Here is a 25,941-nt window from a genome sequence, read left to right on the forward strand (position 1 = left end):
CATAGAAGAATTTAAATGAGCAGGGAGGGACTTCTGGAGGTCAGCTGGTCCAACCATCTGCTCAAAGTCAAACTCACTGAGGTTAGATCAAGTTATTCAGTTCTGTCTGTAAGGCCCTGTAACAGATACTGACACTGTTTTTTCAATGAATTTATCCTCTAGCAATACCAGCCTGCAGAGGCCATCTAAGTTTATTGCAGTGTGCCTTAGGATTTACAGAAGGTATGGTGGTGTATCTTGACTATTCAAAGGTAGCTCTTCCATGACTGAAGATCTGTCCCTCAGTGAACTTTGCCCCTAGGAAGGCAGTGCAAAGAACACAGTGGTGACATCAGGGCCAAAGCTCTCCATTTTTATATCATCCTTCTGAATAGAATTCATCAGACCTCTGTCCTGTGCAACAGCTGCACCAGAGGGGGTGTTCCAAACTATTGCCAAACTTACTTTGTTATAGAGCAAAGGTGTGACTGCATATCAGTACTCAGAAACTCAGTGTTTGACTAGAAGTCTGAGTAAGGGGATGGATTTCCATATATATGCATCATAATGTGCCACAATTTGGTAAGCACGAAAGACTTATCTGGGCCTGTTCTTCAAGTGTCATTTCTTAAGTCCCATTAACTTTAGCAAGCGTAAGGCATGAATGGAATCTAGAATCTGGACTTTACATTAAAATAAAGCTCTTTCTGAAATAATCTTTCAGTTTGCATACTTGGGTATGATGGCAGTAATCACTTCAGGATGTATGCTAGCAAAAATTCCTCCACACTTCAAGCAGTACAAGGTACTTAGCAAATGCACATGATGTTGCTAGACAGAGTCAACCAAAAGCATGTTGCATATGAATACAATAGCTTCTTTCTGAAGGCAAAAAATGCCTTTTCCTTGCTGCCTTTCATTTATGCCTGGGATTAGAGGAACAGTACATTTCTGAAACAGCATGAATCCCCCTCTTGTAAATGAAAAGTAGAATGTGTTCCATGGCCAGATATTTTGGCCATCTTGATGTGTGAAATTAGAAATTGTCAAGTAGTGAAATTAAACAAATCTCTTTTAACTCCTTGGTGCTGAGGTCGCAGAGTACCATCCATTACCAAAAATGAAACCTCTCTTTAAAGGGATTAGATACTTAGGATGATTAAGAACCTCAGTATTTTGTGCAGTAATCAAGACTGAAAGTGTGAAAATAAAAAGATGCTTAAGTTTTCTCTCTTTTTCTGTGGCTGGGAAACTAGAGAGGTGAGTGTGGCACTTAGCTGAAAAGCCTCCAAGTTGTTGCAAATCTGTGTATGAAAATAAAATTTTGCCCACAGAGAGAAGGAAAAAAATCCCACCTTTTATGAACTCTCTGCATCAATTCTTACCATTTGCTGCCATAATGATAATGCACTAAAGTACCAGAATGTAATTTCTTTCCAAAGCACTTGTCACAACAATATTTCCTAAGTCGTTACTCTGCCTTCACTACCATTTTTTCAGTGCTTGTTATTTGAGTATAATACAATTCTCCTTGCTTAGGTAAAGCTTTAGTTTCCTTTTCTTTGAATTAAGTCTATGTGCATTTACTTCACCCTGTTTAAATTAAACATTTTAAGTACTTCTAGATATTTAAAATAAATATATCAGCCTCTTGGTTTTTCTTAAAAAAGACAAATATTTAAAATACATTAAGACTTGGCTTCAGGCTTCTTTCTTTGTGTTTCTCTAAATGCTAAAGCAGAAGAAAAAAAGAATATTTAAGGCAGGGAAAGGCAGAGAATCCTCCATTGTCTGATAAATCAACCAAACAAGAATAATGAATTAAATTACAGAGAAGAATAAAATGCAGGGCATGGCAAAGCAAATAGAGAACTAACACAAATGCTTTTAAACCTAGATCTTAGGAAAACAAAATTAACTTTCACTTAGTTCAGAGACATAAATGAAGTGACTGTGTGTGCCGACTCTTTGTTTGTAATAAGGTAGTTCATATGGCAGGTTTTTAAATGAAAGCTTTCCCATTGATAACACATATCAAATGGCCCTTTCTCATGGAAGTAGAGCATTAAATGTAAAGAAATTCTTCATTGGCAGTTGAAGTTTCTAGCTCTTGCTGTAAAGAATTCTTTAAAGTAATTTTTGCTGTATTATAATAATGATATAATTATTATATCTATATATTATTATATATAATAATATATAATGCATTATATATAATTATATGTAATATAATATATAATTATATATTATATTATTAATTACATTATATATTAAATTATATATAATATCTATATAAAATATATAATAATATATAATGTATTATAATAATTAGAGCAATAAAAATTGTTGTAAAGAACGCTGAAGCATTATTTAGTTTGGTACTAGCTGTTGCACTGGGCAGATTAGTTTTTGAGCAGCTGGCCATATTCTAATTATTGATATTCAAGCAGTAAAATACTTGTACTTCAAGATATCACTGTGGTCCAGATGGTTCTTTCAACACAATGACCTGGCTGTTAATTATAGTGAAGTATACACTAATATATTGCCCTCAGACTTCCAGGAGAATACAGGGACTTTGTCTCAGCTGTGGTTGATTGTGTGAGTATGCATAATGTGAATTAGTACTTAGGGATTTAATTAGTAAAGCTGGCTCTAGGCAGAGGACTTTTCAACTCGATCACCTCTTCAGAAATACACTTAGATGTAAGTAGATATTAGAGAATTTGCTTTTCCACATGTGCTACTCCTGAGTCAGATACCTGTATCTTATGGGCATTTGTGCCTGGGAGGATGGGTAGTGCTGTGAGCTTTCATTATCATGGGAAATTATTCTGGAGTTAAAAGAGTATCCTGTCAGAAGTATCTGTGTGGTTCCTACACCTCCCTAACTTTGTCTTTCTCCTTTATTTTGCCTTAATGTAGTTTCAGGAAAAACTTTCTCTGCCTTTTTTAAAAGAATGTAAAGGGGAGCATCTGACCATCTCCAGTTTTGCTTTATTTACTTTATGAAGTGCCTGTAACACTGGTATCTGTCCAAATGTGAAATGCTTACAATACTTAAAATGTTACTGGTGGGAGTCATGAAAAACATCAACCACAAATAATAGAATTTGGTAGAGCAGATGGTTTTCAAATTCTCAAATAGTCTGCAATTGATTAGAGGGGCCAGTTATAAAGTTTTAAAATGACATTTGCAATGGTGGCAGCCTCAGTGGCATCTCCCCTTCAAATGGGACAATATTGGAAAGTGCGTTCAAAGGCACAGTTTACCGCATTTCTTCATGATCTCACAGGCAGAACAGAAAACCATTACTCTTGTTGCTTTGCACTTGCTTCCAAACCTCCATACCTTTCAGGGTAGGTGGTTAAAACTCCCAGTATGAGAGATTTAGAGGCAAGTTTGTCCAACTGCTAGTCTCAGGAATGTAATTGGAATTGATTCAAAGTCTGCCAGGAAATCAAATAATCACAAGTCAAATCAGAACTACCCACTGTGTTCTCAGAGCACAGACAGCACAGAACACTGATTTTACTTAACAGGCACCCGTTGATGTTTGCTGAAGGCTGTACTGGACTGGTTTGTACATTTGTACACTTTGTACATTTAAACCAATTATTGTTTAATTTTAAAATTTATGTAGTGTGGGCAGTGCACAAGTCCTCAGTAAGACCTGAATCATACTCCAGAACACCTTTAGTCATTGTGAAGGTGTTTTTAATTTGACTTAATTTATGCATTTAAAAGAAGTCTTCTGTTTATTCTTAAATTTAGTAACTGTTAGAAATGTAATTTATTCGATTTATTTTGAACTTACATTAAAAGTTTAAATAGAAATGTAATTGCAAATTACCTGGACAATTATGATTTCAATCCAAAGATAGACCATCATTAGCTGGAATGCAGTCAGACTGCAGATCCACATTAAATATTCCATTGCAAAATCTTTTATCAAGACTTAATCCACTTGAAGGTACTGAAACAATTAACCAGCCAACTAATAAATAAACTCCTGATTTTTAATTCTTCAGGAAAAAATACATTTTCAAAATCAGCATCTTTATCTACCTTCAACATGTCTATGTCTGACTAGTACAGTTTTCTGGATTTCTAATTACTTCCTGAGTATTACTGCAACATATAAAGTTAATTATTTTAACAACAAACACGGTACTTTACGTATGTATGCATACATACATAGTGTCTTTAAACGTGTCAATGGCAATGTCTGATGTGAGGCAGTCTCGATAACTGAGGGGTAAAATGGCAAGCTTTTCACCATTCAAGTATGGAATCACAGAATATTCTGAGTTGGAAGGGACCCAGAAGGATCACTGAGTCCAACTCCTGAGTGAATGGCTCTTATGAGGATCAAACCCACTACCCTGACTCTGTTAGCACCATGCTCTGACCAGCTCAGCTCTTCCTCTCCTTTCCCAGACTCTGTATCACTAGGTCATATTATGTCAAAGCTGTCTCACAGGCTTACACTGCCATACCTGGAGCAGTCCTACTATTCCTACTGTGAGTAAAAGGTACTGAGGTTCAGCAGTTTACAAGTGCTTCTCATGAGCTATGGGCCAATAACTGCTCATGAGTGCCCTCTTAGCCTGCCTAAGTTCTGGATAAAGCACTGATCCTATGATCCAGGGGAATTTAATCTATCAGCTGGGAGTCATCATGCTTAAGGTGAAGGTGGTTTAAACTAATGAGTGTCCTCTTGTAAACTGGGTCAGTTTTCCTCCACGTGCCTCTTTTTAATCTGTATTTTTAATTAGCTGGTTTATAAGGTAGCTGTAAAAACAGTTGCATAAGCACTACAAATAGGGGAAGGAAACTGGACTATTTGAAGGAATAGCTAGAGTTGGAGGGAAAGAAACCAAAAAAAGGGGTGTCTGAAAATGAAATTATAATCTAATTTTTAAGATGACCCATGTATGCAGCTGATGTATAATGAGAATGAGTTGTTAATACCAGTTTCTTTTGCTCCTTTGACCATAAACTGGATGTGAAAATATCCATAGCAGTTTAGACCAAAGATCCTGCCCAACAGGTGTTCTGTTCTTGGCAGCAGCCAAAAGCAAATCAAAAGGAACATAAGAATAGGGCAAGAGTGTAACAGTATTTCTGCATATTATTGTCCCAGCTTCAGACAACTTCGAGTTAGTCAAAATTCCTGAGCCCAGTGTGATTTTTCACTGTATTTATTCCCTTCTGATGCATTTATCTTCACAATAATATCCAGTGTCTTGTGAGGATCACCAAGTTTCAGGGCATCTGAAACATCCTGAGTGATGGAGTTACAGAGTTTAAAGTCCTTGTTCTATGTAGAACCACATTTTTTTGTTTTGTTTTGTTTTGAAGCCAATTCTTCTATGTTTATATGAATCCTGATTCTTACTCTGCTTAACTAGTCTGTATGAACCTGGTTTTATAGATACTTAACCTGGTTTTGCTCTATTTCTCTTAGATGCATCAGTCTTTAACTGGAGATTTAGAAACTGTGTATTAATACCATAAACTTTTTGATACCAGTTCAGCAAAGCAGCATCCTGGTATGGTGTTCTATAATACATACCAGGAAAGTCCAGTTTTGGATCTCCATGGATCACTGTACATGCATGCAAACCCACCCACATATGGCTTTTGCATGAAGTCTGAGAGAGAAGGGAGTAGCTGGTGCATCCCTGCATCTCTTCCCACTGTGGAATTAGGGGCACGATGAGTCTGGAGCTGGGAGAGATTCCAGGATTACTTACCCTCAATATAGTGGATTTACCCTCATTATAATCTGCTCGTCTAAATTATCGTCCACGTTTTTCAGTACACAGAAGGCTAAAGTTAATGGTAGAGTACCTGGTGACATTTTCAGTGTATATATATAACCTTAGTGAGCCTTGGACTTGTTTGTTTGGGTTTTTTTTCTTTTTCATTAAATTCAGGTCTGGGATGCTTAGCTGGCTTTGAAAATCTGGCTATGAGGGAGTAATGTAGAAGGCCTCTATTCAGGCTACAAGCAGCTATTGTGAGACTTGGAGCTTACAAGAGGCAAATTTCCTTGTAATGGAAAACCAGAATGAGATACTGTTGAACTGGCTTTGTATAGGATGTTGTGTGTGGGAAAATAAGTAAGGGTAGAGGTAATCCGGCTTAGAGATGATCCCAGGCTTAAATCCTTCAATATAAACATCTTCAAACCTTGAGGCTTCCTAGGTCTAGATACAGACAAAAATACCGTGTCTCAGGCCTGTCTTTAAATTACACAGTAATTGTTAATATCATTTTTGGAAGGGCTTACTGTTCCATTATACAAAGAATGTGTTCTATAGAAAGAAAGTTTGTTTTCAATGGCATAATGTGAGAAACAAAATCTTTGTGACTTAATCAAAACTGCTTTTATTCCAAGTAAGATCAGGAAAGAGTATAGTTTGTCTTGCTAATTGAATTGTTTGTTGAGTGAAGTTTAAATGTCAACTGAAGGTTTTGGTGTTATTTTTAAACACACTGCTTGAATAGGTGATTATGTAAAAGCTTTTTTTCTCAAGGGGTGTCATGAGTACTGTGAATTTCATAACCAAACAAAACTTTGGATTTTTTTTCACCATCGGGTGAATCGGTGCAAAGGAACCAAAAGAGACAGAGCTGTTGTAATTTAATTTTTTTCTAGAGAACTTACCTAAAATGCCTGTGACAAAACAAATAGTTTTTACAGGGAAAAGGGGAGTACAGAGAGACTTGCAATGCACTAGCACATCAATGCAGCATTTTAACACTAGTTGAAGGTAAATTGTGTTTACCTCATTTTGCATTTGCTAAACGACCATGAATAAAATAGTACTTGTTATTATATTATTATTCTTGTCCTGTCATTAGCTTCAGATTGCAAATATTGGACACCATGAATCAGAGTAATACAATGGCTCATGAACCAGTATATGAAGAAATAAATGTTATCATCTAGTACTGAGATCATATTTTGCTTGTCTGCAGTACACTGAAGTATCCCTTCCCAAACTGGTCTTCTGTCATGCTGCTATTTAAATGTAATCACTTCATGCTAATCATGTCTTCAAAACTGAAGGAACTAGTAGTAAATAACACTGCTTCATTTGTTCACTTGGATTTTGCCCATATTTTAGCCTTCCCTGCATATTTTTCAGGACCTCTCCAGCAACTGAACTTCATTAGAAACAGCATTGATGGAAAACTGCATATATTAGATGTCTGTGTAGACGTGGAAAACAATGTTTGTCCAATAGAGAGATGAACATGAACCTGAGAGAGCTGCAGATACTTCATCACATTCTGTCTGAAATATTTGGTTCCTAGTTTGTGGTGTGGGAATGCAGGCAGACACTGCTGCCCATCCTTCTGCTGCAGTGCTGGGTTGCAATCAGTGCAGGGTTGTAGTAGATGCCCAGCTGTAAATAGGGTTACTTACTGGGGGCAGAAAGAGCAGGAGCATTTCTTCAGGGAGCCTTTGACTTGTGCAAATCTTTCAGCACTTCAGAGTTGATAATATATTTTACTTTATGCAAGGCATCATTAATTTCACCATTTACCATTGCCGCAGCTTCACCATTCAATATAGTGAGAGAGGTAAATATATTTTTCCCAGATGGGATGCTGACAGAGGATTTACACAGAGCTCTGAAAAATCTTACTATGACTTTGCAGTAGAATCAGTTAATCAAGCTTGTAGATACTGAGACAAGGTACTTCATGTGCCCTGAGCATATTCTGCCCTGTGTTGTGATATTAAATATAAAATATTTTCCCCTTATTCTAACCTATTTTTAGAGCAATAATACTTCAAGGCACATGATCCAGAAAGGAAATAACTTAATTTTTTATATTTCCTTCATCCTATTAGTCTAAGACTATCAAAGACATGTTCAAGACAGTCTTTTTACTATAGTTTTGACAGTCATTAGTGTCTTGATCTTTCTAGATTCTAAACTTTCTGGCCTGATCCTTTAGCTACCCGTAACTATTGAAGTTAACACAACTGTTCATAAGCCTAAGTGCTTAATTGAATAATGGCCCATGTGCACAGGAGCTTGTAAGAACAATCCCCACCCCCGAGTATGCAAAGAAAAACAAAAATCATGTTGCCAGTCACAAAAAATCATTGTGGTTTGCTATATGAAATATCAGATCTAACAAAATAAAATAAAGGTTTAGCTGTACACAGAAGAAATTATTTCAATAATTTTGTTATTGAATAGTTTCAGAGATGTTTCATCCTCCTATGTCTTCCTGTTTGAAGAAGGGTTAACTTTGAATGAAGACATCAGGTTTATATATGGCTCATTATCTTCCAAGTTTTGATAACAACTCCTTTTGACATACAGTTAGCATATTAATTACATATATGTATTTTGGAGGGAGTCAGTTTGTTGAGGTATCTTGACAAAAAATACAGAATGTTGTTTATTTTTTTACTGCAATACTCATTTCACAGCTGCTAGTTATTTGTATTAAATCACTAATTTTATGCTAGCAGGTAAAGGTTCTCATATGTCTTACTTTTTAATATTTACTTTTGTACCATATTTTATTCTAATGGGAAAAGCTATCAGACACTTCATGTTAATTACATTCAATCCTGTCCTGATGCAGCAATCGACTTCATGTTACTGTGTTTATTGATGCCAGACATTTTTATTGTAATGAAACCTTAATTTGAACTGCTCTTGTTGAACATATCTGTTGTGGAACCTTGTTTTCCAGAAAATCCCATTTGATTTTCCTTCTAATAAGTTTTTGTAATTTGGTTGCCTGTATAATAGTGCTGTCACAGCTGGTATTAATTGGCATTTTTGTACCAAATAGTAGAGGCCCACATCAGAATAACATGCAAGAGGTGAAATACTTTTACAACACACACTGTTATCATTTTCACCACTTGACAGGGGTGGAACAGAGATAAGGAACCATGAAATACTTCATCTAAAGACCTCAAGCAAAACAGTGGCAGAACACACCCCAGTTCCCGAAACGGTCTACTGAAATTTTCTTGCTGTTGATCACAGGATACAAAGAAATAAATATCTCTGTTTACCTGCTTTCCTGGGGTAGCTCCATATTGATGGTGTTGGGCTGCATGAGCAAGTTTGACTGCTGTTGTGCCCATGCCATGCCAGTTTTTCAGCTACAAAGCTTCAGCTCCTTGTGACAGTCAATTTGGTACCGTCCTGGAACAGTAACTGCAGTAGAAAGGAGAAAAAGGAATTTGAGGCAGAGAAAGTAGCTGTCTGCAGTAGCATGGTAAACAAAAAGAAACCACATTAGATGAAATTATTAATATGGTTGGCAGTGATGTATTTGTTCAGAACAAAAATGTGGAAGATGTTGAAAAAGATGACACCTTTAATTTTTTTTTTTAAAGTTTGTTTTAAATAAACTGTAGAACCATTTAAACCAGAAGTTCCATTTAGGAGAACTTGCAGAATTACCTGCCATTTTGTTGGATTATTTTTCTGAATTATACTTAGAGCTTTAAATTCTGTAGGGAGGTGATTTAGCTCAGGGTGTTTCTAATCATTGTGCAGGTATGGCTTAGGCTATGTTGAGGTCTATCAATTTAAGATGCTTAAATTGTGCATATGCACCTGAAGTTTTCAAAGTGGCAAACACATGCAGTTGGCACTGACATTAGTGGAATTTTGAGCTGTTTTTACAGCTTGAAGATACAGAATAAATGCACATTTTCCATCCAGAAAAATCAGAAATATATTTATTTGTTTTTATTAAAATGAAACTAGAGTTGAAGTTGTGGAGGGGGAGAAAGCACAAAAATCTGGTGAAGAATGTCTTTCTAAACATTTTTGATAGAGAGCTTTGTGGAGATACTCATGTGAAAATAAGGCACTTTGGGGTAAATTAAAAAAAGAAAAAACATACTTTAGAGTATTGCCTGATCCAAACATTTCTAACTAGAGATGTAAGACTTCTGTCCAATAAAGTTATCTGCATACCCTTGTTGAGCGAAAGAGCTAAGTGTACATGGGATTTTAAGAACATGATCATGTGGTATCTGTATAGACATCTTTTCTTAAGTCTAGAAACTCAATTTATAATTCAGAAAATCTACTTTAAAAAACACAGTCAAACTAATTAACATCAACTATTTGTTTATTTGAAAAGATTAGTTATGTGCATTTGTCGTACAGACCTAAAAGCCTTTAGCTTGGACGTCTGGAGGTAATTTCCATGTCAGTATCATTAAGAGATTTTTAAAGTAATTGTTCTGGATTACCCTATTTTTTTTTCCCTCTTTATGTAAATTTAAAATAAAAGTAATTATTTGCATAAGCTGTCTGCTGTTTGTACTTAAGTGGCTATTTTGTTGACTAATTTCACAACCTTAGAGCTGCTCAAATGAGTGCTAGTACTTATTATGTCCTTCAAGTTCAGTGTTTCTATACAAATATTTTGAGTTCTGGGAAAAATGGGTGCTTGCTGTTTGTGTAAGCATCACTAATTCCAGTATGAACCAGAATGTTAGAATAGATCCACATTCTAACTGTGAGAACAATGAAGTTAAAAAGCTTTATAAAGATTCATAATTGAAAATTTATAATTAAGAAAATTCCAGATATTCAGAAGGCGGTTGATACTGTAACATCTGAAATACCAGGGAAGTAGACTGAAGCAGTCTGGCAATTTCTTATTTTGTTCTTATTTTTGAAGGAATTGCTGATTTTTTTAATAAAACTGTCCAAGATCAGTCCCATTAAGTAATGAATATTCTGTTCATATTAACTACTCAAATGACCTTTTGGAAAAAGATGTGGCTGTGGGCTGAGTGTATTAACCTTAATATCAAGTATTAAGTATCAGCCTGAGCTTAATCCAGAACCCTTGACTCTGGTGGCAGTGGCTGACATTCAGCTGGATGCAGTTTGAGCAGCTCATCCAGTACCTATCCCTCAGTTTGCATTGGACAGCTAAACCCAAAAATCAAACTAAAATTTAGGGTAGTATGCATTGCTGAAAGGAGGGCTGGGAAAAGCTTTTCTTTTACATGTGTTTTAAACTCAAAATCAGCTGTATAATGTTGTATAAACTTCAGAGTCGTGATCTTTATGAGCAACTTTATAAGACAAAGGCATATTTTAATAATTTTTCTTCATTTCTTATTGGGCTTTTTAGATAATTTCATGTGTTTTGTCTCCTTTTTCTTTTCAAAATGTTAAAGGTAATTTCCAAAACAGTCTTGTCATTTCATATGCATACTTCATGCCTGTGTATACATTTTGAGTTTTTCAGGCTTCTAGCTTTATTTAGTCACCAAATGTCTCACCTTTCCCTATTTTTAAAAATGTTTCTATCTCAAGTAGGAACTACTTCCTTATTGTATTTCATACTTTACTCTGTTGTTTTGCATTGTATTAGTCAGACTTCAGACACTGACAGGATGGATTTTTAAAAGGAGAAAATCCGGGTGGTTTTGTTGTGAATAGTTTTTTACATTTCTCTTTTTTAACACATGGCATTTAACCTGTGTATCTTCCATTTTTTTAAAGAACAGCAATCATAAATACGGAGGTGAGAATTAAAGAAGTTTTAGTCTTTCTGGCTGTCATGATGCCTTCCAGTTTATAACAGTTTATATACTTGTAGATATGATACAAAAACCTTTTTCAGATAACCTTTAATTACATACTTGCTGAAAAGAAAAAAAATCCTCTATTTTCAGTATAGGTTGTTATCAAAATACCAGAATACTATAAAATTTAAGATTCATTAGCTCAAATAAAATTAAGAAGTTATGTTTATGAAAAACTTCATCCTACACTGAGAGTACAAGCTGATAGATTTTTTTAACATATTTCTAATTTTCTGTATTCTTCTTTAACCTGTTTCTATTTTCTTCAAATAGGGAAGTTACCAGAAACTGCAGGTGTTTACAAATGGGTTACTAAGGGTTTGCTAATGCAGAAAAGAAGTAGGAAGAAAGGAAGAAAATAACTGTCTGGGAGTAGAAGCTCTCATAATGAATGGAGGTGGACCTGCCTGAAAAATACAAAGAGGATTCCAGTGTGCCAGTAGCTGGAATTAAATATTTTTTCCCATCCCTGGCAGTGTGCCAGGCTGGGTTTTATGGGGCATTGAGCAGCCTGGTCTAGTGAGAGATGTCCCTGCCCATGGCAGGGGGCTTGGAACTGAGTGATCCTTAAAGTCTCTTCCAACACAAGCTCTTTGCTGATTCAGTGATTCTCCCTTGAATTACATTTATGAACAGAGGCCTAGAAAACCTCTACACCAGAATATCTGAATGCTGAGCTGTTGTAAGGTCTTGATGCTTGGTATTTGTCTTTTCCCAGCTGCCCATGGTGTTTTGTGACCTTCCTTAGGGTTGTGATTTATCCAATCCCTGACTGCTGGACAATTACAAGGTTGAATTGGCTTGGACAAATATTTTGCCAAGGGAGAGTGATTTAGATAGATTTCAAGTGAAAAGTATTACAAGTGAAAATAAACATTTTTTAGCTTTGCAAAGGGCAGTCCACCCATGAAGATAGCTTAAAATAATCAGAGAACGAGAGAATGGTTTGGGTGAGAAGAGCCCTTAAGGATCACCTAGCAGGTGATACTTGATAATAGAGTGAGCTGGAAGAGATGAAATCAGATGAAACCTACTTACAAATGCACTGTGAGTTTTTGTCTTCATCCAACAGGCACATCAAGTGGGAGAACTTGAAGGGACAAGCAAAAGCACATCCATTTCTTGATTTATTTTAAAGGAGAGGGAATAATCACAAAGCAGGAAATACATATTTTTTTAATGGATTTCTTTTTGTAAGAAATATTGTTTCCAAAGAAATTGGAAAAAATAATTAGCATACATGTTGTTATGAAGAACAGCTACTGCAAAAATCTATTTCAAGGGGCCATTTCATTTCCTACACTAGTAATTTTCTCTTTAGTTCACAATCCTTTTCTTCTGCATCCAAACTGCTCATAGCAGTCTAATACCAGATCAGCCCTTAAGGCATCAGAGATAATTGTTTTTCCTCCCAAAACCCACAGTCAGGCACATTAGTGGCTCTGTCATACCGAGCTAATTAATAATAACAGACATAATTTTGTATCCCCGGCATAGAGAATGAAATCCAGAAAAATGTCAGGAACTACTTGCACTACCTAATGAGTTTTCTTTCTTTTGTCAGTTCTTTTTTGCTCTTTGTTTTGCTTCTTTATTCAAGCATTTCTAGACAAAAAGCTAGAAGAGCTGGAAATAAGTTGGACACTTATACTGTTGATACTGCAGCAAGTTTTGTCATTGATTTAAATGGGAGGAAACTTAAGCCTTCAGTATTACTCGTAAGAGTCAAGACTAGAATTTTATTTGGACAGATACAGAACAGGTTTTATGGTGTATCCTGAAAAAAGAAAGCTTGGGGATTTACAGGCATTTTCACATATCTTCAGGCACAGATTTCTCAAGCAGTTCCAGACAGAAGTATTGCAATGTTCTAACAATATAAACAGGCAGTTGACACCAAGTCAGTCCTATTATTTGCAGGATGATTAGAAGAAGTCGCAGCATTGAGATTACTTTTTTAATGCTTGATTTAAATTCCTTTTTTTTTTTTTCCTAAATGTAAGCAGTATATGGTAACAGATCTGAAAATGAAATTTCACTATTTTATCTCCTTTAGCTGATACAAGGTTTAAATTACAGTGCTATATAATAGTTTCTTCGTTATATTCATTATTGCTTAGTAAGGACTCCAATACTTAAAAGTCCTTCTGTTTTTATCCAGAGAAGTCAGAAGAGTTGCAATGGTGAAAACATACGTGTTTTGGTGAAAACATATTTATAATGTATGTCTTTTCCTCTCTTTTTATATGATTTAGATATCAGCATGAATCAGTTCCAAGTCCACTGGTTACTGGAGTCCTGTGCACACAATGACACCAAAGGACTTAAGAAAGTAACAGAGCTGACTTATGTAAGTCTTCATTCAGCCCTCTGCTTGACTCTGAGTAGTTCCTAGACAGCAAGAGAAAGGATGGTTCTGTAACATAACACAGTATGTGTTATATCCTGTTTCATAGATCAGTAAGGATGCTTTCTTTTTTATGTTCCTCTTTGGCAAAATATAAAAATTGTGTATCTGGACTGGTTTTGGGCTGCTTGGATTTCTTAACTCCACACTATGCTAAAATCTTTTATTTGTTTTTCTTGTTATTCAGAAAATGAGACCAGACAAACTTCTTGACTAAGTACTTACATATCTTTACAGCACACAGAACATGGAGCTTTATCTGCAATTAATGATGTAGGACTTTAGCCCAGTGCAAATACAGTAATAATAGTAATACAGTAATAATAGTAATTAATAAACCAGGTTTTCTTTTGGACATGCAGGTGAGTTTCAGGTGATTATTCTCCCTGAGGAAAATAATAGATAAGAAAAGGAGGACTGTAGGTGACAAATACTAGATATTAAGTCTGGAAGTCAGACAGATATCACATGGGGAGAAAAGCTCCATGTAAGTACATGTCAGTTGAAATATATATTGCAGTGGCAGTACTTTGTACTCAATTTGTTGGCAGTCTAGTGTCATCTGTCTCTGTAACACATTACTTGAACAACGGGGTAATGTGATTGGTGCATCAGAATTGATTTAATGTGTTATGCAGAATGGACAAAATCACAATTCACCTTTCCTTCTTACCCTGATCTGTACTACCCCATCAATTCAGGGGAGTTAATGGCATGTAAAAGAGTAAATCAAAAGACATAATTTCTCATACAGGATGGTGTTAGCTTGTAAGATTTATTGCTTCATGGGGTCAGCAAAGCACATACTAGAGGTGGATTTCAAAAATTATTTTGACATAATGTTTTGATCATTTGTAATATTTCGAGATATGCACATTGGAGATAGGAGAAACTTTACATTTAAGAAGTTCATTTCCACTAGAGGTCAGGAAAGACTGTTTGGACATTTGTCCAAATGCATTGTGGGATTAATGACCTTACTTCCTTTTTTCCTCATTTCCAGTCATTTTATGGTAGTTCATCTAATCTCTCACGGTAAATAAAAATAGTCCTGTCACAGTTTTAAGGAGACATCAAACCTGTTGGACCACTCTCCCAGCAGGTGGAAGGCAGGGAGTCCAGTCTCAGCCCAATCCATATGTCCTGTTAAAAATGACCTTCCAAGTGAAGGTTAGACTAATTTGCAATTAGAAAAAAGAGGGAATTATGCAGAAGAACATGGGAAATTAGTGATTCTGAAGGGAATTAAAGATCTAAAAGGCAGTGTAAGACTTTTGACCTTAGCCAGTAACATATTATTAGACATTTTTCCAGGATAAAAACTGACCAACCAACCATTTTTTTCCATATGTGATTTGTGCTAAAGGTTTCAGACTGTAGTTTTCAAAGGTACTTTAGACAACAAATTTGGCAGGACACGTGCAGTTTGTGTAAAGTTTTCTTCTCCATTCGTCCTTAAATAAAGATTTGTGCTTTGTATTCAGCTATGGAGTTTTTCTTCCTGATAAGAATATAGAAGTACTTAATGTACTGAAGTGGAAAAATATGCATCCATAATGCCATGCTGAACTTTAAATGTGCTTTTAAAAAGTTAAACATAGATGAAGCCTGTCATTTACAGCAGCTTAACTCAGCTTTCCTACATTTATTTAATTCGATTAGCATTTATATCCTCACATTGCTACCCCCCCTGCCATCATTCACAGAGACTGTTCTAAATATTAGAAGTCAGTTGCTTTGATGCAGTGTGTCGAAGGAACTGAGCAGAATTGAAGTACATATTCAAATATCATGCTAATATATTTTACTACTGAAAATAATCATAACATTGACAATACTTGCTTTCTTCTCTGAGTTAAAACCACATTGGCATGTGTTAAGCATCCAGGAAAATATTTCTTTTGAGAAAACTTTTCATCTTTTGCCAAAGTTACTTTTCAATTTGTTCATATTTTTTTTCTTTTTTTCCTTGGGCTCTTTTTGCAGCATGTGATCTTCTTGGTTTTCTTATTGTAGGAAAACTACATTATTCTGAAGGACCTGTCATTTTCATGCAAATACAAAGTAACTGTTCTGCCTGCAAAACCTAAAGGTCGTTTTAAGGCTGAGAGTACTTTCTTTGTTACCCCACCTTGCTCTGCATTTAAAGAAAAAAAACACAAGCACATTACTTGTCCTGCTGAAGGAGGTAAGACATGATCTGGAGAACTACCAAATAGTTCCAAAAGCATTTATAATTACCAAAGAGAGTCTTTAAAAGCAGTTCTAGAACAAGAAATGAGAGATTCAAAACAAATAAAAATATCACTAATGCTTTTGTGAAAATCAACAGAAATACACAGCAGTATCGATTTTGGCTAGTATATTATTACTGTTATATCAATTAAGTGTAATCATAGTGGATACACAATAACATTTGTAATGGCATGGTTGGGGGTTTTTTTGTAAGGAAGAACAATTTCCCCAATTGTATTGTAATGGTGGATGATAATTGTAAACATGATTATGGGGCCGTGACCCATCCTTTCAATGTTTTGCTGCAGATGCAACTGCTATTTCAGTTTGATTTGTTTAGGCTGCTTCTGCTTTCAAGTAAGAAATACAGACCCTCATCTTTCACAGCATTGTTCACAGTGTTGAACAAGAGGCTTATGGAAGTTGCAGAATTATGGAGATACTGGTTGGAGAGGACCTCTGTGGTCAGCTGGTCTTGGGTCAGGCCAGCCATGGCTTTGCATTTTTGCCAAGTGTGGATACCTCTGTCTCTGATTAGAGGGATGCCCAAGGGTACCCCCATGCTCCCTAAGTCACCCAGAGCCCTGCTGGCCATCGCTGCCATTTCCTTAATGCCTGTCCTAACAGTTTCCAGCACTACAGCCTTCCTGGGCAACTGGAACTCGGGTACAACTGTCCCCTAATCAAGTTAACTGTAACTTGTTAATCCTATTAACTTGTACTACAGTTTTAGTGCATAAATTTTACTTTTTGGCTGAACTACGGAGTTCTGTGCTACGCTGTGCATTTTCTTGTGGTCCCAAAACTTCCAGTCTGAGTTCAGGTACTCTGAAATATGAAGAGCAGGAGAATGGCTCCCTATGAATGAGGCACTTAGGTCATTACATGCCATAGCTTTTTTTTCCTCTGCCTCATGCAGAGAGCATTTTATCTGAAGTTTGAGGTGGGCCCAAAATGTCAGTGCACTATATCAAACATAGGTTTTAGGTTAACACTGAAAACGTGGTGGTGGAAAGCTGACTGGATCCTGTCTAACACCAGAAATACAGCTCTGCCTGACATTGATTTGCGGAATTAAATGAATATTACTGAAGATTATCTCTAAAAGTTTAGCTTATCTTTTTTTTTTGCTTTCCAAATTTATAGTGCCAGTTCTACCCAAAGTGTTGGCCAAGCCCGAGAATCTGTCTGCATCTTTCATTGTTCAGGAAGGTAACATCACTGGCCATTTTTCCTGGAAGATATCTAAGGCAGACCTTCACCAGCCCATGACAGGGTTTCAGGTCACTTGGGCAGAAGTGACCACAGAGAGCCGGCAGAACAGTTTACCCAACAGCATCATTTCACAGTCACAGATACTGCCAGCAGTAAGTTGTCTGTTACTTTCTTTTCCCAGTGGCTCCCAAAGTTTGTGTGTCTGTGGCTCATTTGTAATGTTTAGTGGTGATGCAGATGTCAAACACTGGTTCTGCAGGTAAGTTGGAGCAGGAAGTGCTTATTTTTTCCTTTTGGATGGAGATACAAAGCTAATATTCTTGATGATACATCAAACATTTTAAACTGTAGAGCCTGGAGATGCCTTTAATTATCTATCACTGTATATATCTATTTATAGCACCTGGTTAAGTTGCAGAAGGCTCTGATTTGAGTTGAAACTGTATATTCTGTCTGTCAGAAACCACCAAAATTTAGGGTATGTTAAGCCAAGGACCATTCACTCTGACTAAAAATGTAATATTTACACAACCAGGGCTGAAATGCACAGGACCTGACTGCTGGAGGAACACCTGGAAGAGCAGAATGAAAGTACAAGGGCACTGTGTGCACTCCTCTCTCTACCCTACCCATGCAGGATTTTATATGAGATGGAACAGCTTCAGCCAAGTCTATTATATTAAAGGCAGAATATGTACTAATCTCAGAATATGTACTAATTTGCCACACAAACATTTCCCCCCCACTTTCTTTCTCTCTCCTTTCCCCTTTACTGTCTTCTTTGGCAGTAGCTGCAAATTATCCCACAGGAAAACCAAAGTTATTCCCACAACTTGCTTTGGCTTCCCCACATGGGGTGGGTACAATTCCAACCAGAATAGCTTGTCCTGTGGCTTCCTGGCCAGACCAGGGTGGTGGCAGGGACACCCTGTTGCCCACACTATCCAGCATCACGGCTCCAGCTGTCTCTTCCTGGGACTGGGCCTTTACAGCTTGGAATAAGATACTTGTTCCAGCCTAATGCAGATGATGCTTTGATTTATAGTTTGATTTTAATTTTTGATCAGAATGACTTCTGATTCCTTAATATCTGTCAGTCTTTAGCCAGATGTATTCCCATCTGGAAGTTTCTATAAATTACTTTGAAATTATTTAGCACATATTTAAGTGACCACAAAAGGTATGGAGCAGTGTAAAGTGAGTCTGTCACACCATAAATGACCTTAAGAGAAGAAGACAAATTCTTACGGTGTAACTGGAACAAATCTGAAATTAGTGTGGTCACTCTTCTTTTTCACTATCTGCAGAAGTGGTCCCAGGCCAGCCACTACTTAAATTACCAGAACTCACATGTAAATCCATAATAAAAACAGGTTTATGTAATGAACATGTTAAAATGTTAAAAAACATGTCCTTTTGTTAAAAGGAATGGTTAGGAAAATACATTTTAATTCATTTTTTAGTGGTGAGCACATCATTAAAATGATCAGCACACTTTACATAAAAGTCTGTGACAGCTTGGACCTTGTACACATGAAACCATAGTAGTAGGGTTCAAAATGTGTCTGTTTAAAGGGAATGGCAAGCAAACAATTCAAAACATGCTCACTCAACAAAGTGATGCATATATTAAATCCTTTTAATGGAATTCTGTGAAAATACTGTGACAGTGATAGAACCTGTTTAATCCACTGATGTATGGGAGTAGAGCAACTCTGTTTTAATTTTTGGTGGTCTGAGAATTGATTTATTTATTTTCAGGATCATTACATACTCACGGTGCCCAACCTGAGGCCCTCGATGCTGTACCGCTTGGAAGTTCAAGTGCTGACGACTGGCGGGGAGGGGCCAGCCACGATTAAATCCTTCCGAACGCCCGACCTTCCTCCATTTGCACCCCACAGTAAGCACTGCACTCTTCCAACACCTGCTGCTGACATGCTACAAAATTTCAGTCTTCCACATGCAAAGAGTGGAAGCCTTTTTCAAACCTGAGAGTTTTTTCTGATTCCAGTAGCATCCCATGAACTTAAGATGTGTAAAAATACTGGCTTTTTTTTCCCCAATAACTCTCCATCAGCAGCAGCAGAAGCAAATCCAGTCTTGCTCTCACTCAGTTTCTCTGGTCTAACATTTGCCATTCGTTGTAGCCACAGCTCTATGGCTTATGCCTATAGCACTTGGGATTCAAAGTTGGTCTGTCCTCCAGGTGCAGCCTGGGGGATTACATAGCTTTCAAAATTAGATTTATCTGGGTTTGTTCAGCCCAGCTTGGCTAGAGGTTAAACATATTTCTAAAGCAAACCTCTTAATGGCTCTTTCCAGCACTTCGTGTATTTCTGAAAAATTCAGCTCAGTGTTGCAAAGCCAAGTAAAAAATAGAATTAGTTCAGAATTTGTCTGCTTGAATATTTCTGTCCTTTCAGAGGCCCACTAAAGTTGTCTGGACTGAACATACAGATAGTTGTCAGCACAGACTCAGCATTGATCAGCTGTAGGATTGAAAGCTGAAGCTCTCACAAAGCCTTTTCAGCATGGATAAATGTTGACATTACGTATCCAGGGTTTGATATGTGCATAATTTCCTGTTCTTTTGTTTAGGACCTCATCTGAAGCAACATCATCCACATCACTACAAGCCATCCCCAGAGAAATATTAGACTGTTTCAGATGATTATCAAATAACTGAGGGAAAAAAACTGACCTTCCAAATGAGGGCTGGGTAACAGCACATCTGTTGGAGCTGTGAACCCAGTTTTCCAGTGGAAGTTACCATCCTGTATGATCTGTATCTATTTCTCTGTAGTTTAGCCATGAAGAATTATGTTTGCACCATGACCAGGATGAATCATACAGCAAGTATCATTTCAGTACCAGCTCTATTCAACAAACTGAAGATCGCATCCAACTCAACACCTGTGAGAAAATGTTTATTGTTTATTATAATGTTTTCATATTCTGTGTTTAAAGTAGGTTGAAACGGTGCAGTGTGTGCAGTTTTTTCTCTTATTGAAGTCAGTGTTACTATTTGCAAGGTCCTGTTGATGTATACATACTTTTGAAAGAGGCCATGTTCTCATCAGTGGATTTAAGTTATCTCTTTTACTTAAAGCCCTGCCTGTCACCACTTTAAGCCCTAGTGTATTTTGCTATTAAAGAATATCTTCAGTTGTCTGAAATAAGGACATAAGTAAAATAAATACCAGTAGCAGAAACCCTGAAATACCCAGTTTTTAATAATTTCATTGGCACCATGGGAGGAGGATGATGATGATACATATGTATTACCCATCTGGCCTAAAGTGGCAATGTTCTATCATGTAGATCTTCTATTAATATAGTCAGTAATTAAAGGATATACAGGGTAGAAATAACATTGTAGAGAAACACATGGAAATTAGTAGAATTTTTTTAAATTTATGGCAGTGAATGCAATTATATGATAGGTCCTAGAAAAATAACTTTTAAAATCTTGCATACAATTAAAATTTTTTGATACATGATATTTCAAGGTATAATATTATCTTGAATAGAAACAGCAATTTTCATGTTAAAAATCTGAATAGTTAACATTAAAGTTTTAGAAAATGAAATTCTGAGACACATTTATTATTCAAGTAGCTGTAGAGCTACTTTTTGGCTGTGAATTTTGATGCACATATTTCTTTTCCCCATGGATCTTCAGAACAGAAGGATGGATGTATTGGCTCTATTTTGCTGTTCTGCTTACAGAAAGAATTATGTGACAATATTCTGGCATCTGGAAAACATTGGCTTACAGTTTATTTGAATTCATTTTTCAAATTTAGACAGAAGGGTGCCCTTTTTAACCATAAGGGAATTCATATTGCCTTATTGTGCAATATAAACTGTCTAGAATAATTTGTCACACAGAGACACGTCTCAATAGTAAACAGAAACTGCTTGGATTTATTTTTGAGAGTGTGGGAAGTATCTGCCAATAAACATCCATACAAATAATCAGCTCTTAATATTCAAGATGTTCAAAGAGCTCCTGAATTCTTTGGCGCCCGCCTTGAATCATCACATCAGACTAATATACCTCAAAACTTGACTCCAACTGGACAAAGTGGCCACTTTTTCTACCAGCAGATGCTACAGACTCATCTGTGCTTCATGTTTTTCTCAGATATTCAGTGAGAGGAGCTCAGACATTAGTGGTACACGTATTTCCCTTGTCTTGATGACAAACTGTTTTGTGAAAAACCAAATATGAAGAAATCCCTATCTGAAACCAAGGATTAGAGCTATGTTTATCATAGTAGAATGTTCACAAAATATTCAGTTGGTCTGTACTGAAGTTTACAGCATTTATACCACAGGGGGAGAAGGAAACCTCATTAATTTCTGATCACTTGCTCATTACAATTTTTCTACAATTTTACCTTCAGTTTTAAAGGGCTCTTTTCCATTCTTTTTCTATTTTGCTTGTTGTCTTTTTTGATATTCACTTAGTGACCAAGAATTTTCACAGACGTTTTCTATTTCTACATGGTTTGGGCCTTTAACAATAGCTTAAAATCTATTGAAGGCTATGGTGCTTTTAATTCCTTCCTCTATTTTCCAAACTACATTAGCAAATTAGCAGATGAACTCTTCTTCCAAAAATCTGTAGTATAAAGGTTCGTTTTCAGTTTTTTTCAGAATGCCAAAGTCAGGATGGAAATGTTTCATGAGTATGTTTTACAAAGAAGACAAAATTTGTGTTGGACTGGTGTGCAGCACTGCTTCCACATTTGGATTGCACAGGGCATAGACGAGTCTAGAAGTGAACTTTGTGGCGTTTTCTGGATCAGCAGGATCAGGGAAGGTAATTAACTCAGGCTTCTCTGAAGAATTCTGCCCAAACCTTTGAATCACAGTCTGTTCTAGCTGTGCTGGATCAAATCCACAGTGACTTGATTAATAAAATTACATTTCATTCATAGTGACACTGTAAGGCATGGAACTGCAGTGGCACTATAAAGCATAGATGTTGGCCTTTGTTACGATGATGCCAATTCATTGAAGATAAGCAGGAAATTAGGAGCCCTGAGTTCTCATATAATCATCCTGAGAAGAATCAAAATGGTTACTGTTTGCTGATGCCATTCTCTCGGAAGCATTATTCTGTTCAAAGTAACAAGGAATTTCGAAGAACACTGAGAAGTTTTCCCTTCTGAGCTAGATTGATCAAAACCAAAATTTGATAAAGTAGAAATCTATTGATCAAGTGTATTATACAGAGTTCACTAAGATGTAAATTATTTTTTTCCTTCTACAAATGATCTTATCAACTCGCCTTTCAAGTCACCCTCCAAATCAAAAATGAAAACTACAGTCAACAAAACTCATGCATGGGATGTTAAATTCCCAGCTGTGAGTGATTTCCTGATTATTTTTTTTAAATTTAGCAGTACATATTTGAAGTGTTCAGTGCCTAATTCTAAAGCTTTGTTTGCTGAATCACACAGGGTATTGTCCTAATTTCCTAGACTAAGCCACATTAAACATTTAATTCAGTAATAGAGTTGTAATTTGCTACTTAATTCCTAGTTAAAGATTTATTTTCTCTAATGATGTTGTGTAATTTAGAGTTAATATTGGGATGATATTAGAGATATTGGGATGTTTGAAAATACTCTGCACCTTTACACTAATGTATTATTTACTGTGTACGATTCTGATGGATTTGTATCAGTTGAATTCAGAATGCATTTTTTTAATCTTTATTTCTTAAAGGAGAATTATAAGATTATGCAATTTTTGCTAACTGCTTTGTGAAGTGAATTCTTTTGTTCGTTGGTGATTTTTGTATAAGAAGAAACTGGTTTGTTCTCATTACGTCTTTTTTATGACCATTTTTGAGTTGTTCATAGAGCAGGAGAAAGTAAGACAGAACTTTTGCTATATCATCCATGTATACCAATTTGAATATTCATTAAGAATATAGCACACAGACAATAAACAAGAAGTGTGATTTTTTGAACACTGAACATCCTCACCTTAGTGGCTTCAGAAAGAGCTGAGGACGTGGTGTGGCAGTGCTGACGTTGACATTGATACTTGGCGTGGTCACGCACACAGTCATTGCGAGTGTGAATGGGAATTCGGCAATTCTGCTAATTGGTATTAGCAGAACTGTATAGAAACCTTAATACTGAGTCAGTTTATTTCACAATACTTTCATCTTCATGCTCCCAGCTGGAGTCAGGGAGAGTTTCCAATAAGCAGGTCCTGATTCAGGAAGGTTGGCACAAAGGAAGTCAGTGGGATGGAAGTAAACCTGTGCAGTTAAGAATGAGCTTTAGTGATGCTTCAAATCAAGCATGGATGTCAGAGTTTGTTTGAATAATGTCTTAAATCAGGGCCTTGTAAAACAAAGTGGGGGAACCAGACAGTTCTAAATTCTGTGTAAAACACCATAAAAAATTTATTTTTGTGTATATGTAAATGTCATAGTGATATTGACTTATTTATTAATTCATTTTCTTATACTATGTGCCAAGTATGTTCCTACCCTTTAGATCAGTACCTGTGAACATCAATTACTAAAAATAATGTTATGCAAAACTTGTGCATTTTAACCAGGAATATGCTACTAATAAGCTGTTGCATGTAGTTTTCAATGATTAAGAAAACCCTTTATTTAAAAAAAATGTAAATGGATACCTGCAGATGTTGATGATTATATGTGGGTTTGCATGCCAAAACTTATTGTTCAGTTGTGGGCATGAAATGTAACGACTGTATTACCTCTACTGATATATTAGTAAGGTACAATTTTCAAAGTAATTAACAGAGCTCTATATGTAAAATTTTTCCTTTTTACTTAATTATATTGTAGTAGAGGTAACAAATGCTTCTCTGTTACCCAAATCGGCTGTAGAAATTATGTTCCTATAACAGTCATTTAAAGTCAATATTTATTTATGTATGTAATACAAAGAGAATGGTCTTATGTGTTTGTCCTGTTATTTAGAGAAAAAATATACACTTCTTGTAAAAACATTTTGTAAAAAAATATAAATGTAAATAGAGTCTGATTTCTTTTACTCACTATTTTCATGTTTAGAATTTGTACATACTGTTTATGTAATAAACTATCCTACATCGAAATATTGCTACATTATCTCCTCAATACAGAATTTAGAATTTTGCTTTTCTTGAGTTGAAGAGATAGAGCCATCTAAGAAAAATCAGTGTCGCACTGAGTATCTCCACTTCAACTAAATTTCATTGTGTATGAAGTCATACCATTTTATCCTCTCTTTACTACAGCATTTAGTTTTCTTTAGTCATCAAAATAATCTGAAAATAAGTTTAAATATCGTTTGAATCATTTACATTATAAACCAGTACTAGAAGTAAAAAGTCAAGCATAAGAGCTTGCCCTTTCTCTATTCTAACTGGATAGCTCACAGTGAGGATTTGTTGATCCTTTTGTTATGCTAACTTAAATTAATTAAGTTGCTGGATCTTTGCCCATGGCCTGATCCTGCAAGACAAGATTTCCATGACTGAAACTCATGCTGAGTCTGTGTATGCACTAGATTTGGAGTATTTTCTGTTCTCAAGTGCAGTATCCCGTGGTTTAAATTCTGTATTTTTAACAAATATAAATATCTGTCTTAGTGCAAATATTTAACTGTTTCAAATTTTCATAGATGCACTGTTATTCTCTGGTGCAATATCCTTAGCTTGGAGATGCACCTTTGGGTAACTCTTGATTTATCTAATAAACATTTTTTGTTAACTTGGTCAAAAACTCCAAAATTTCCTGGTATTTCTTTCTCATTAGAGTAAATGCTTACATTTCTGGTTTGGTTTTTTTTTTTTTTCATAAATGACTAATATTTAGAAACACCCCTATTGTTAAATTTCTCTGCAAGTTGGATTATTTCTATAATATTTGCTGTAGTGGTTCAGTAAACCCATATAAGAATGATATGTCATCTGAATAGGTGAATCGATAAGTTGTTAAAATAAATGGTTGAATTGTTCTATACACTGTAATTCAGAATAGACATTCTTTTTTTTTTCCCATATCTTCAAAGAAATGTTTTATTTTACATTGGATTAAAGGACACAGTGACTGGATTAAATAAAGCATATGAAATAAAGCAAATTTGCTATATATTGAACAGTATTCATCATTTTGAGGGTGGGTTTTGCCACTTGTGCTTCTGTACAACCTGGCTTTTGTGCACCTCAAACCAGAACACACTCAAAAGATTCCATTTCATTAAAAAAATGGATACAATGAAAGCTTGTTCCAGTACAAACCCAACCAACCAAACGAACCCACCCTCCATACTTCTGTTTTCTGATTACAGGTGTTGTATTGTCATTGTCTGAATCCATGCCAGCCCCCTTGAGGAAGGCCTTGGGCCAAAGCAGTGGCAGTGCAGCACCTGGGAGGGTGAAGCAAGCACCAGGGAGAGCAGTGAGAATGTAAGCTTTGAAACAGAGCCAATTGCTGTGTCCCCT

At 36.0% G+C, this 25,941-nt stretch overlaps 1 protein-coding gene across 2 annotated transcripts in view; it reads left to right on the forward strand.

Annotated features, from left to right (window-relative positions):
* The window catches only part of ANOS1 (anosmin 1), a 129,567-nt gene extending 103,979 nt beyond the window's left edge, over positions 1–25,588 (forward strand). For both annotated transcript variants that reach the window (XM_086880145.1, XM_086880146.1), the window contains exons 10-14: positions 13,850–13,944; positions 16,018–16,189; positions 17,383–17,603; positions 19,213–19,354; positions 20,053–25,588. In XM_086880145.1, coding sequence (XP_086736271.1) covers positions 13,850–13,944; positions 16,018–16,189; positions 17,383–17,603; positions 19,213–19,354; positions 20,053–20,111 — 689 coding nt within the window. In that variant the 3' untranslated portion in view covers positions 20,112–25,588. The remainder of the gene's footprint in view (positions 1–13,849; positions 13,945–16,017; positions 16,190–17,382; positions 17,604–19,212; positions 19,355–20,052) is intronic.
* The last annotated feature ends 353 nt before the right edge of the window (positions 25,589–25,941 follow it).

Source organism: Cyanistes caeruleus, chromosome 3 (assembly GCF_971803275.1).
Source record: "Cyanistes caeruleus chromosome 3, bCyaCae1.hap1.1, whole genome shotgun sequence".
In the NCBI taxonomy this organism is placed as follows: Eukaryota; Metazoa; Chordata; class Aves; order Passeriformes; family Paridae; genus Cyanistes; species Cyanistes caeruleus.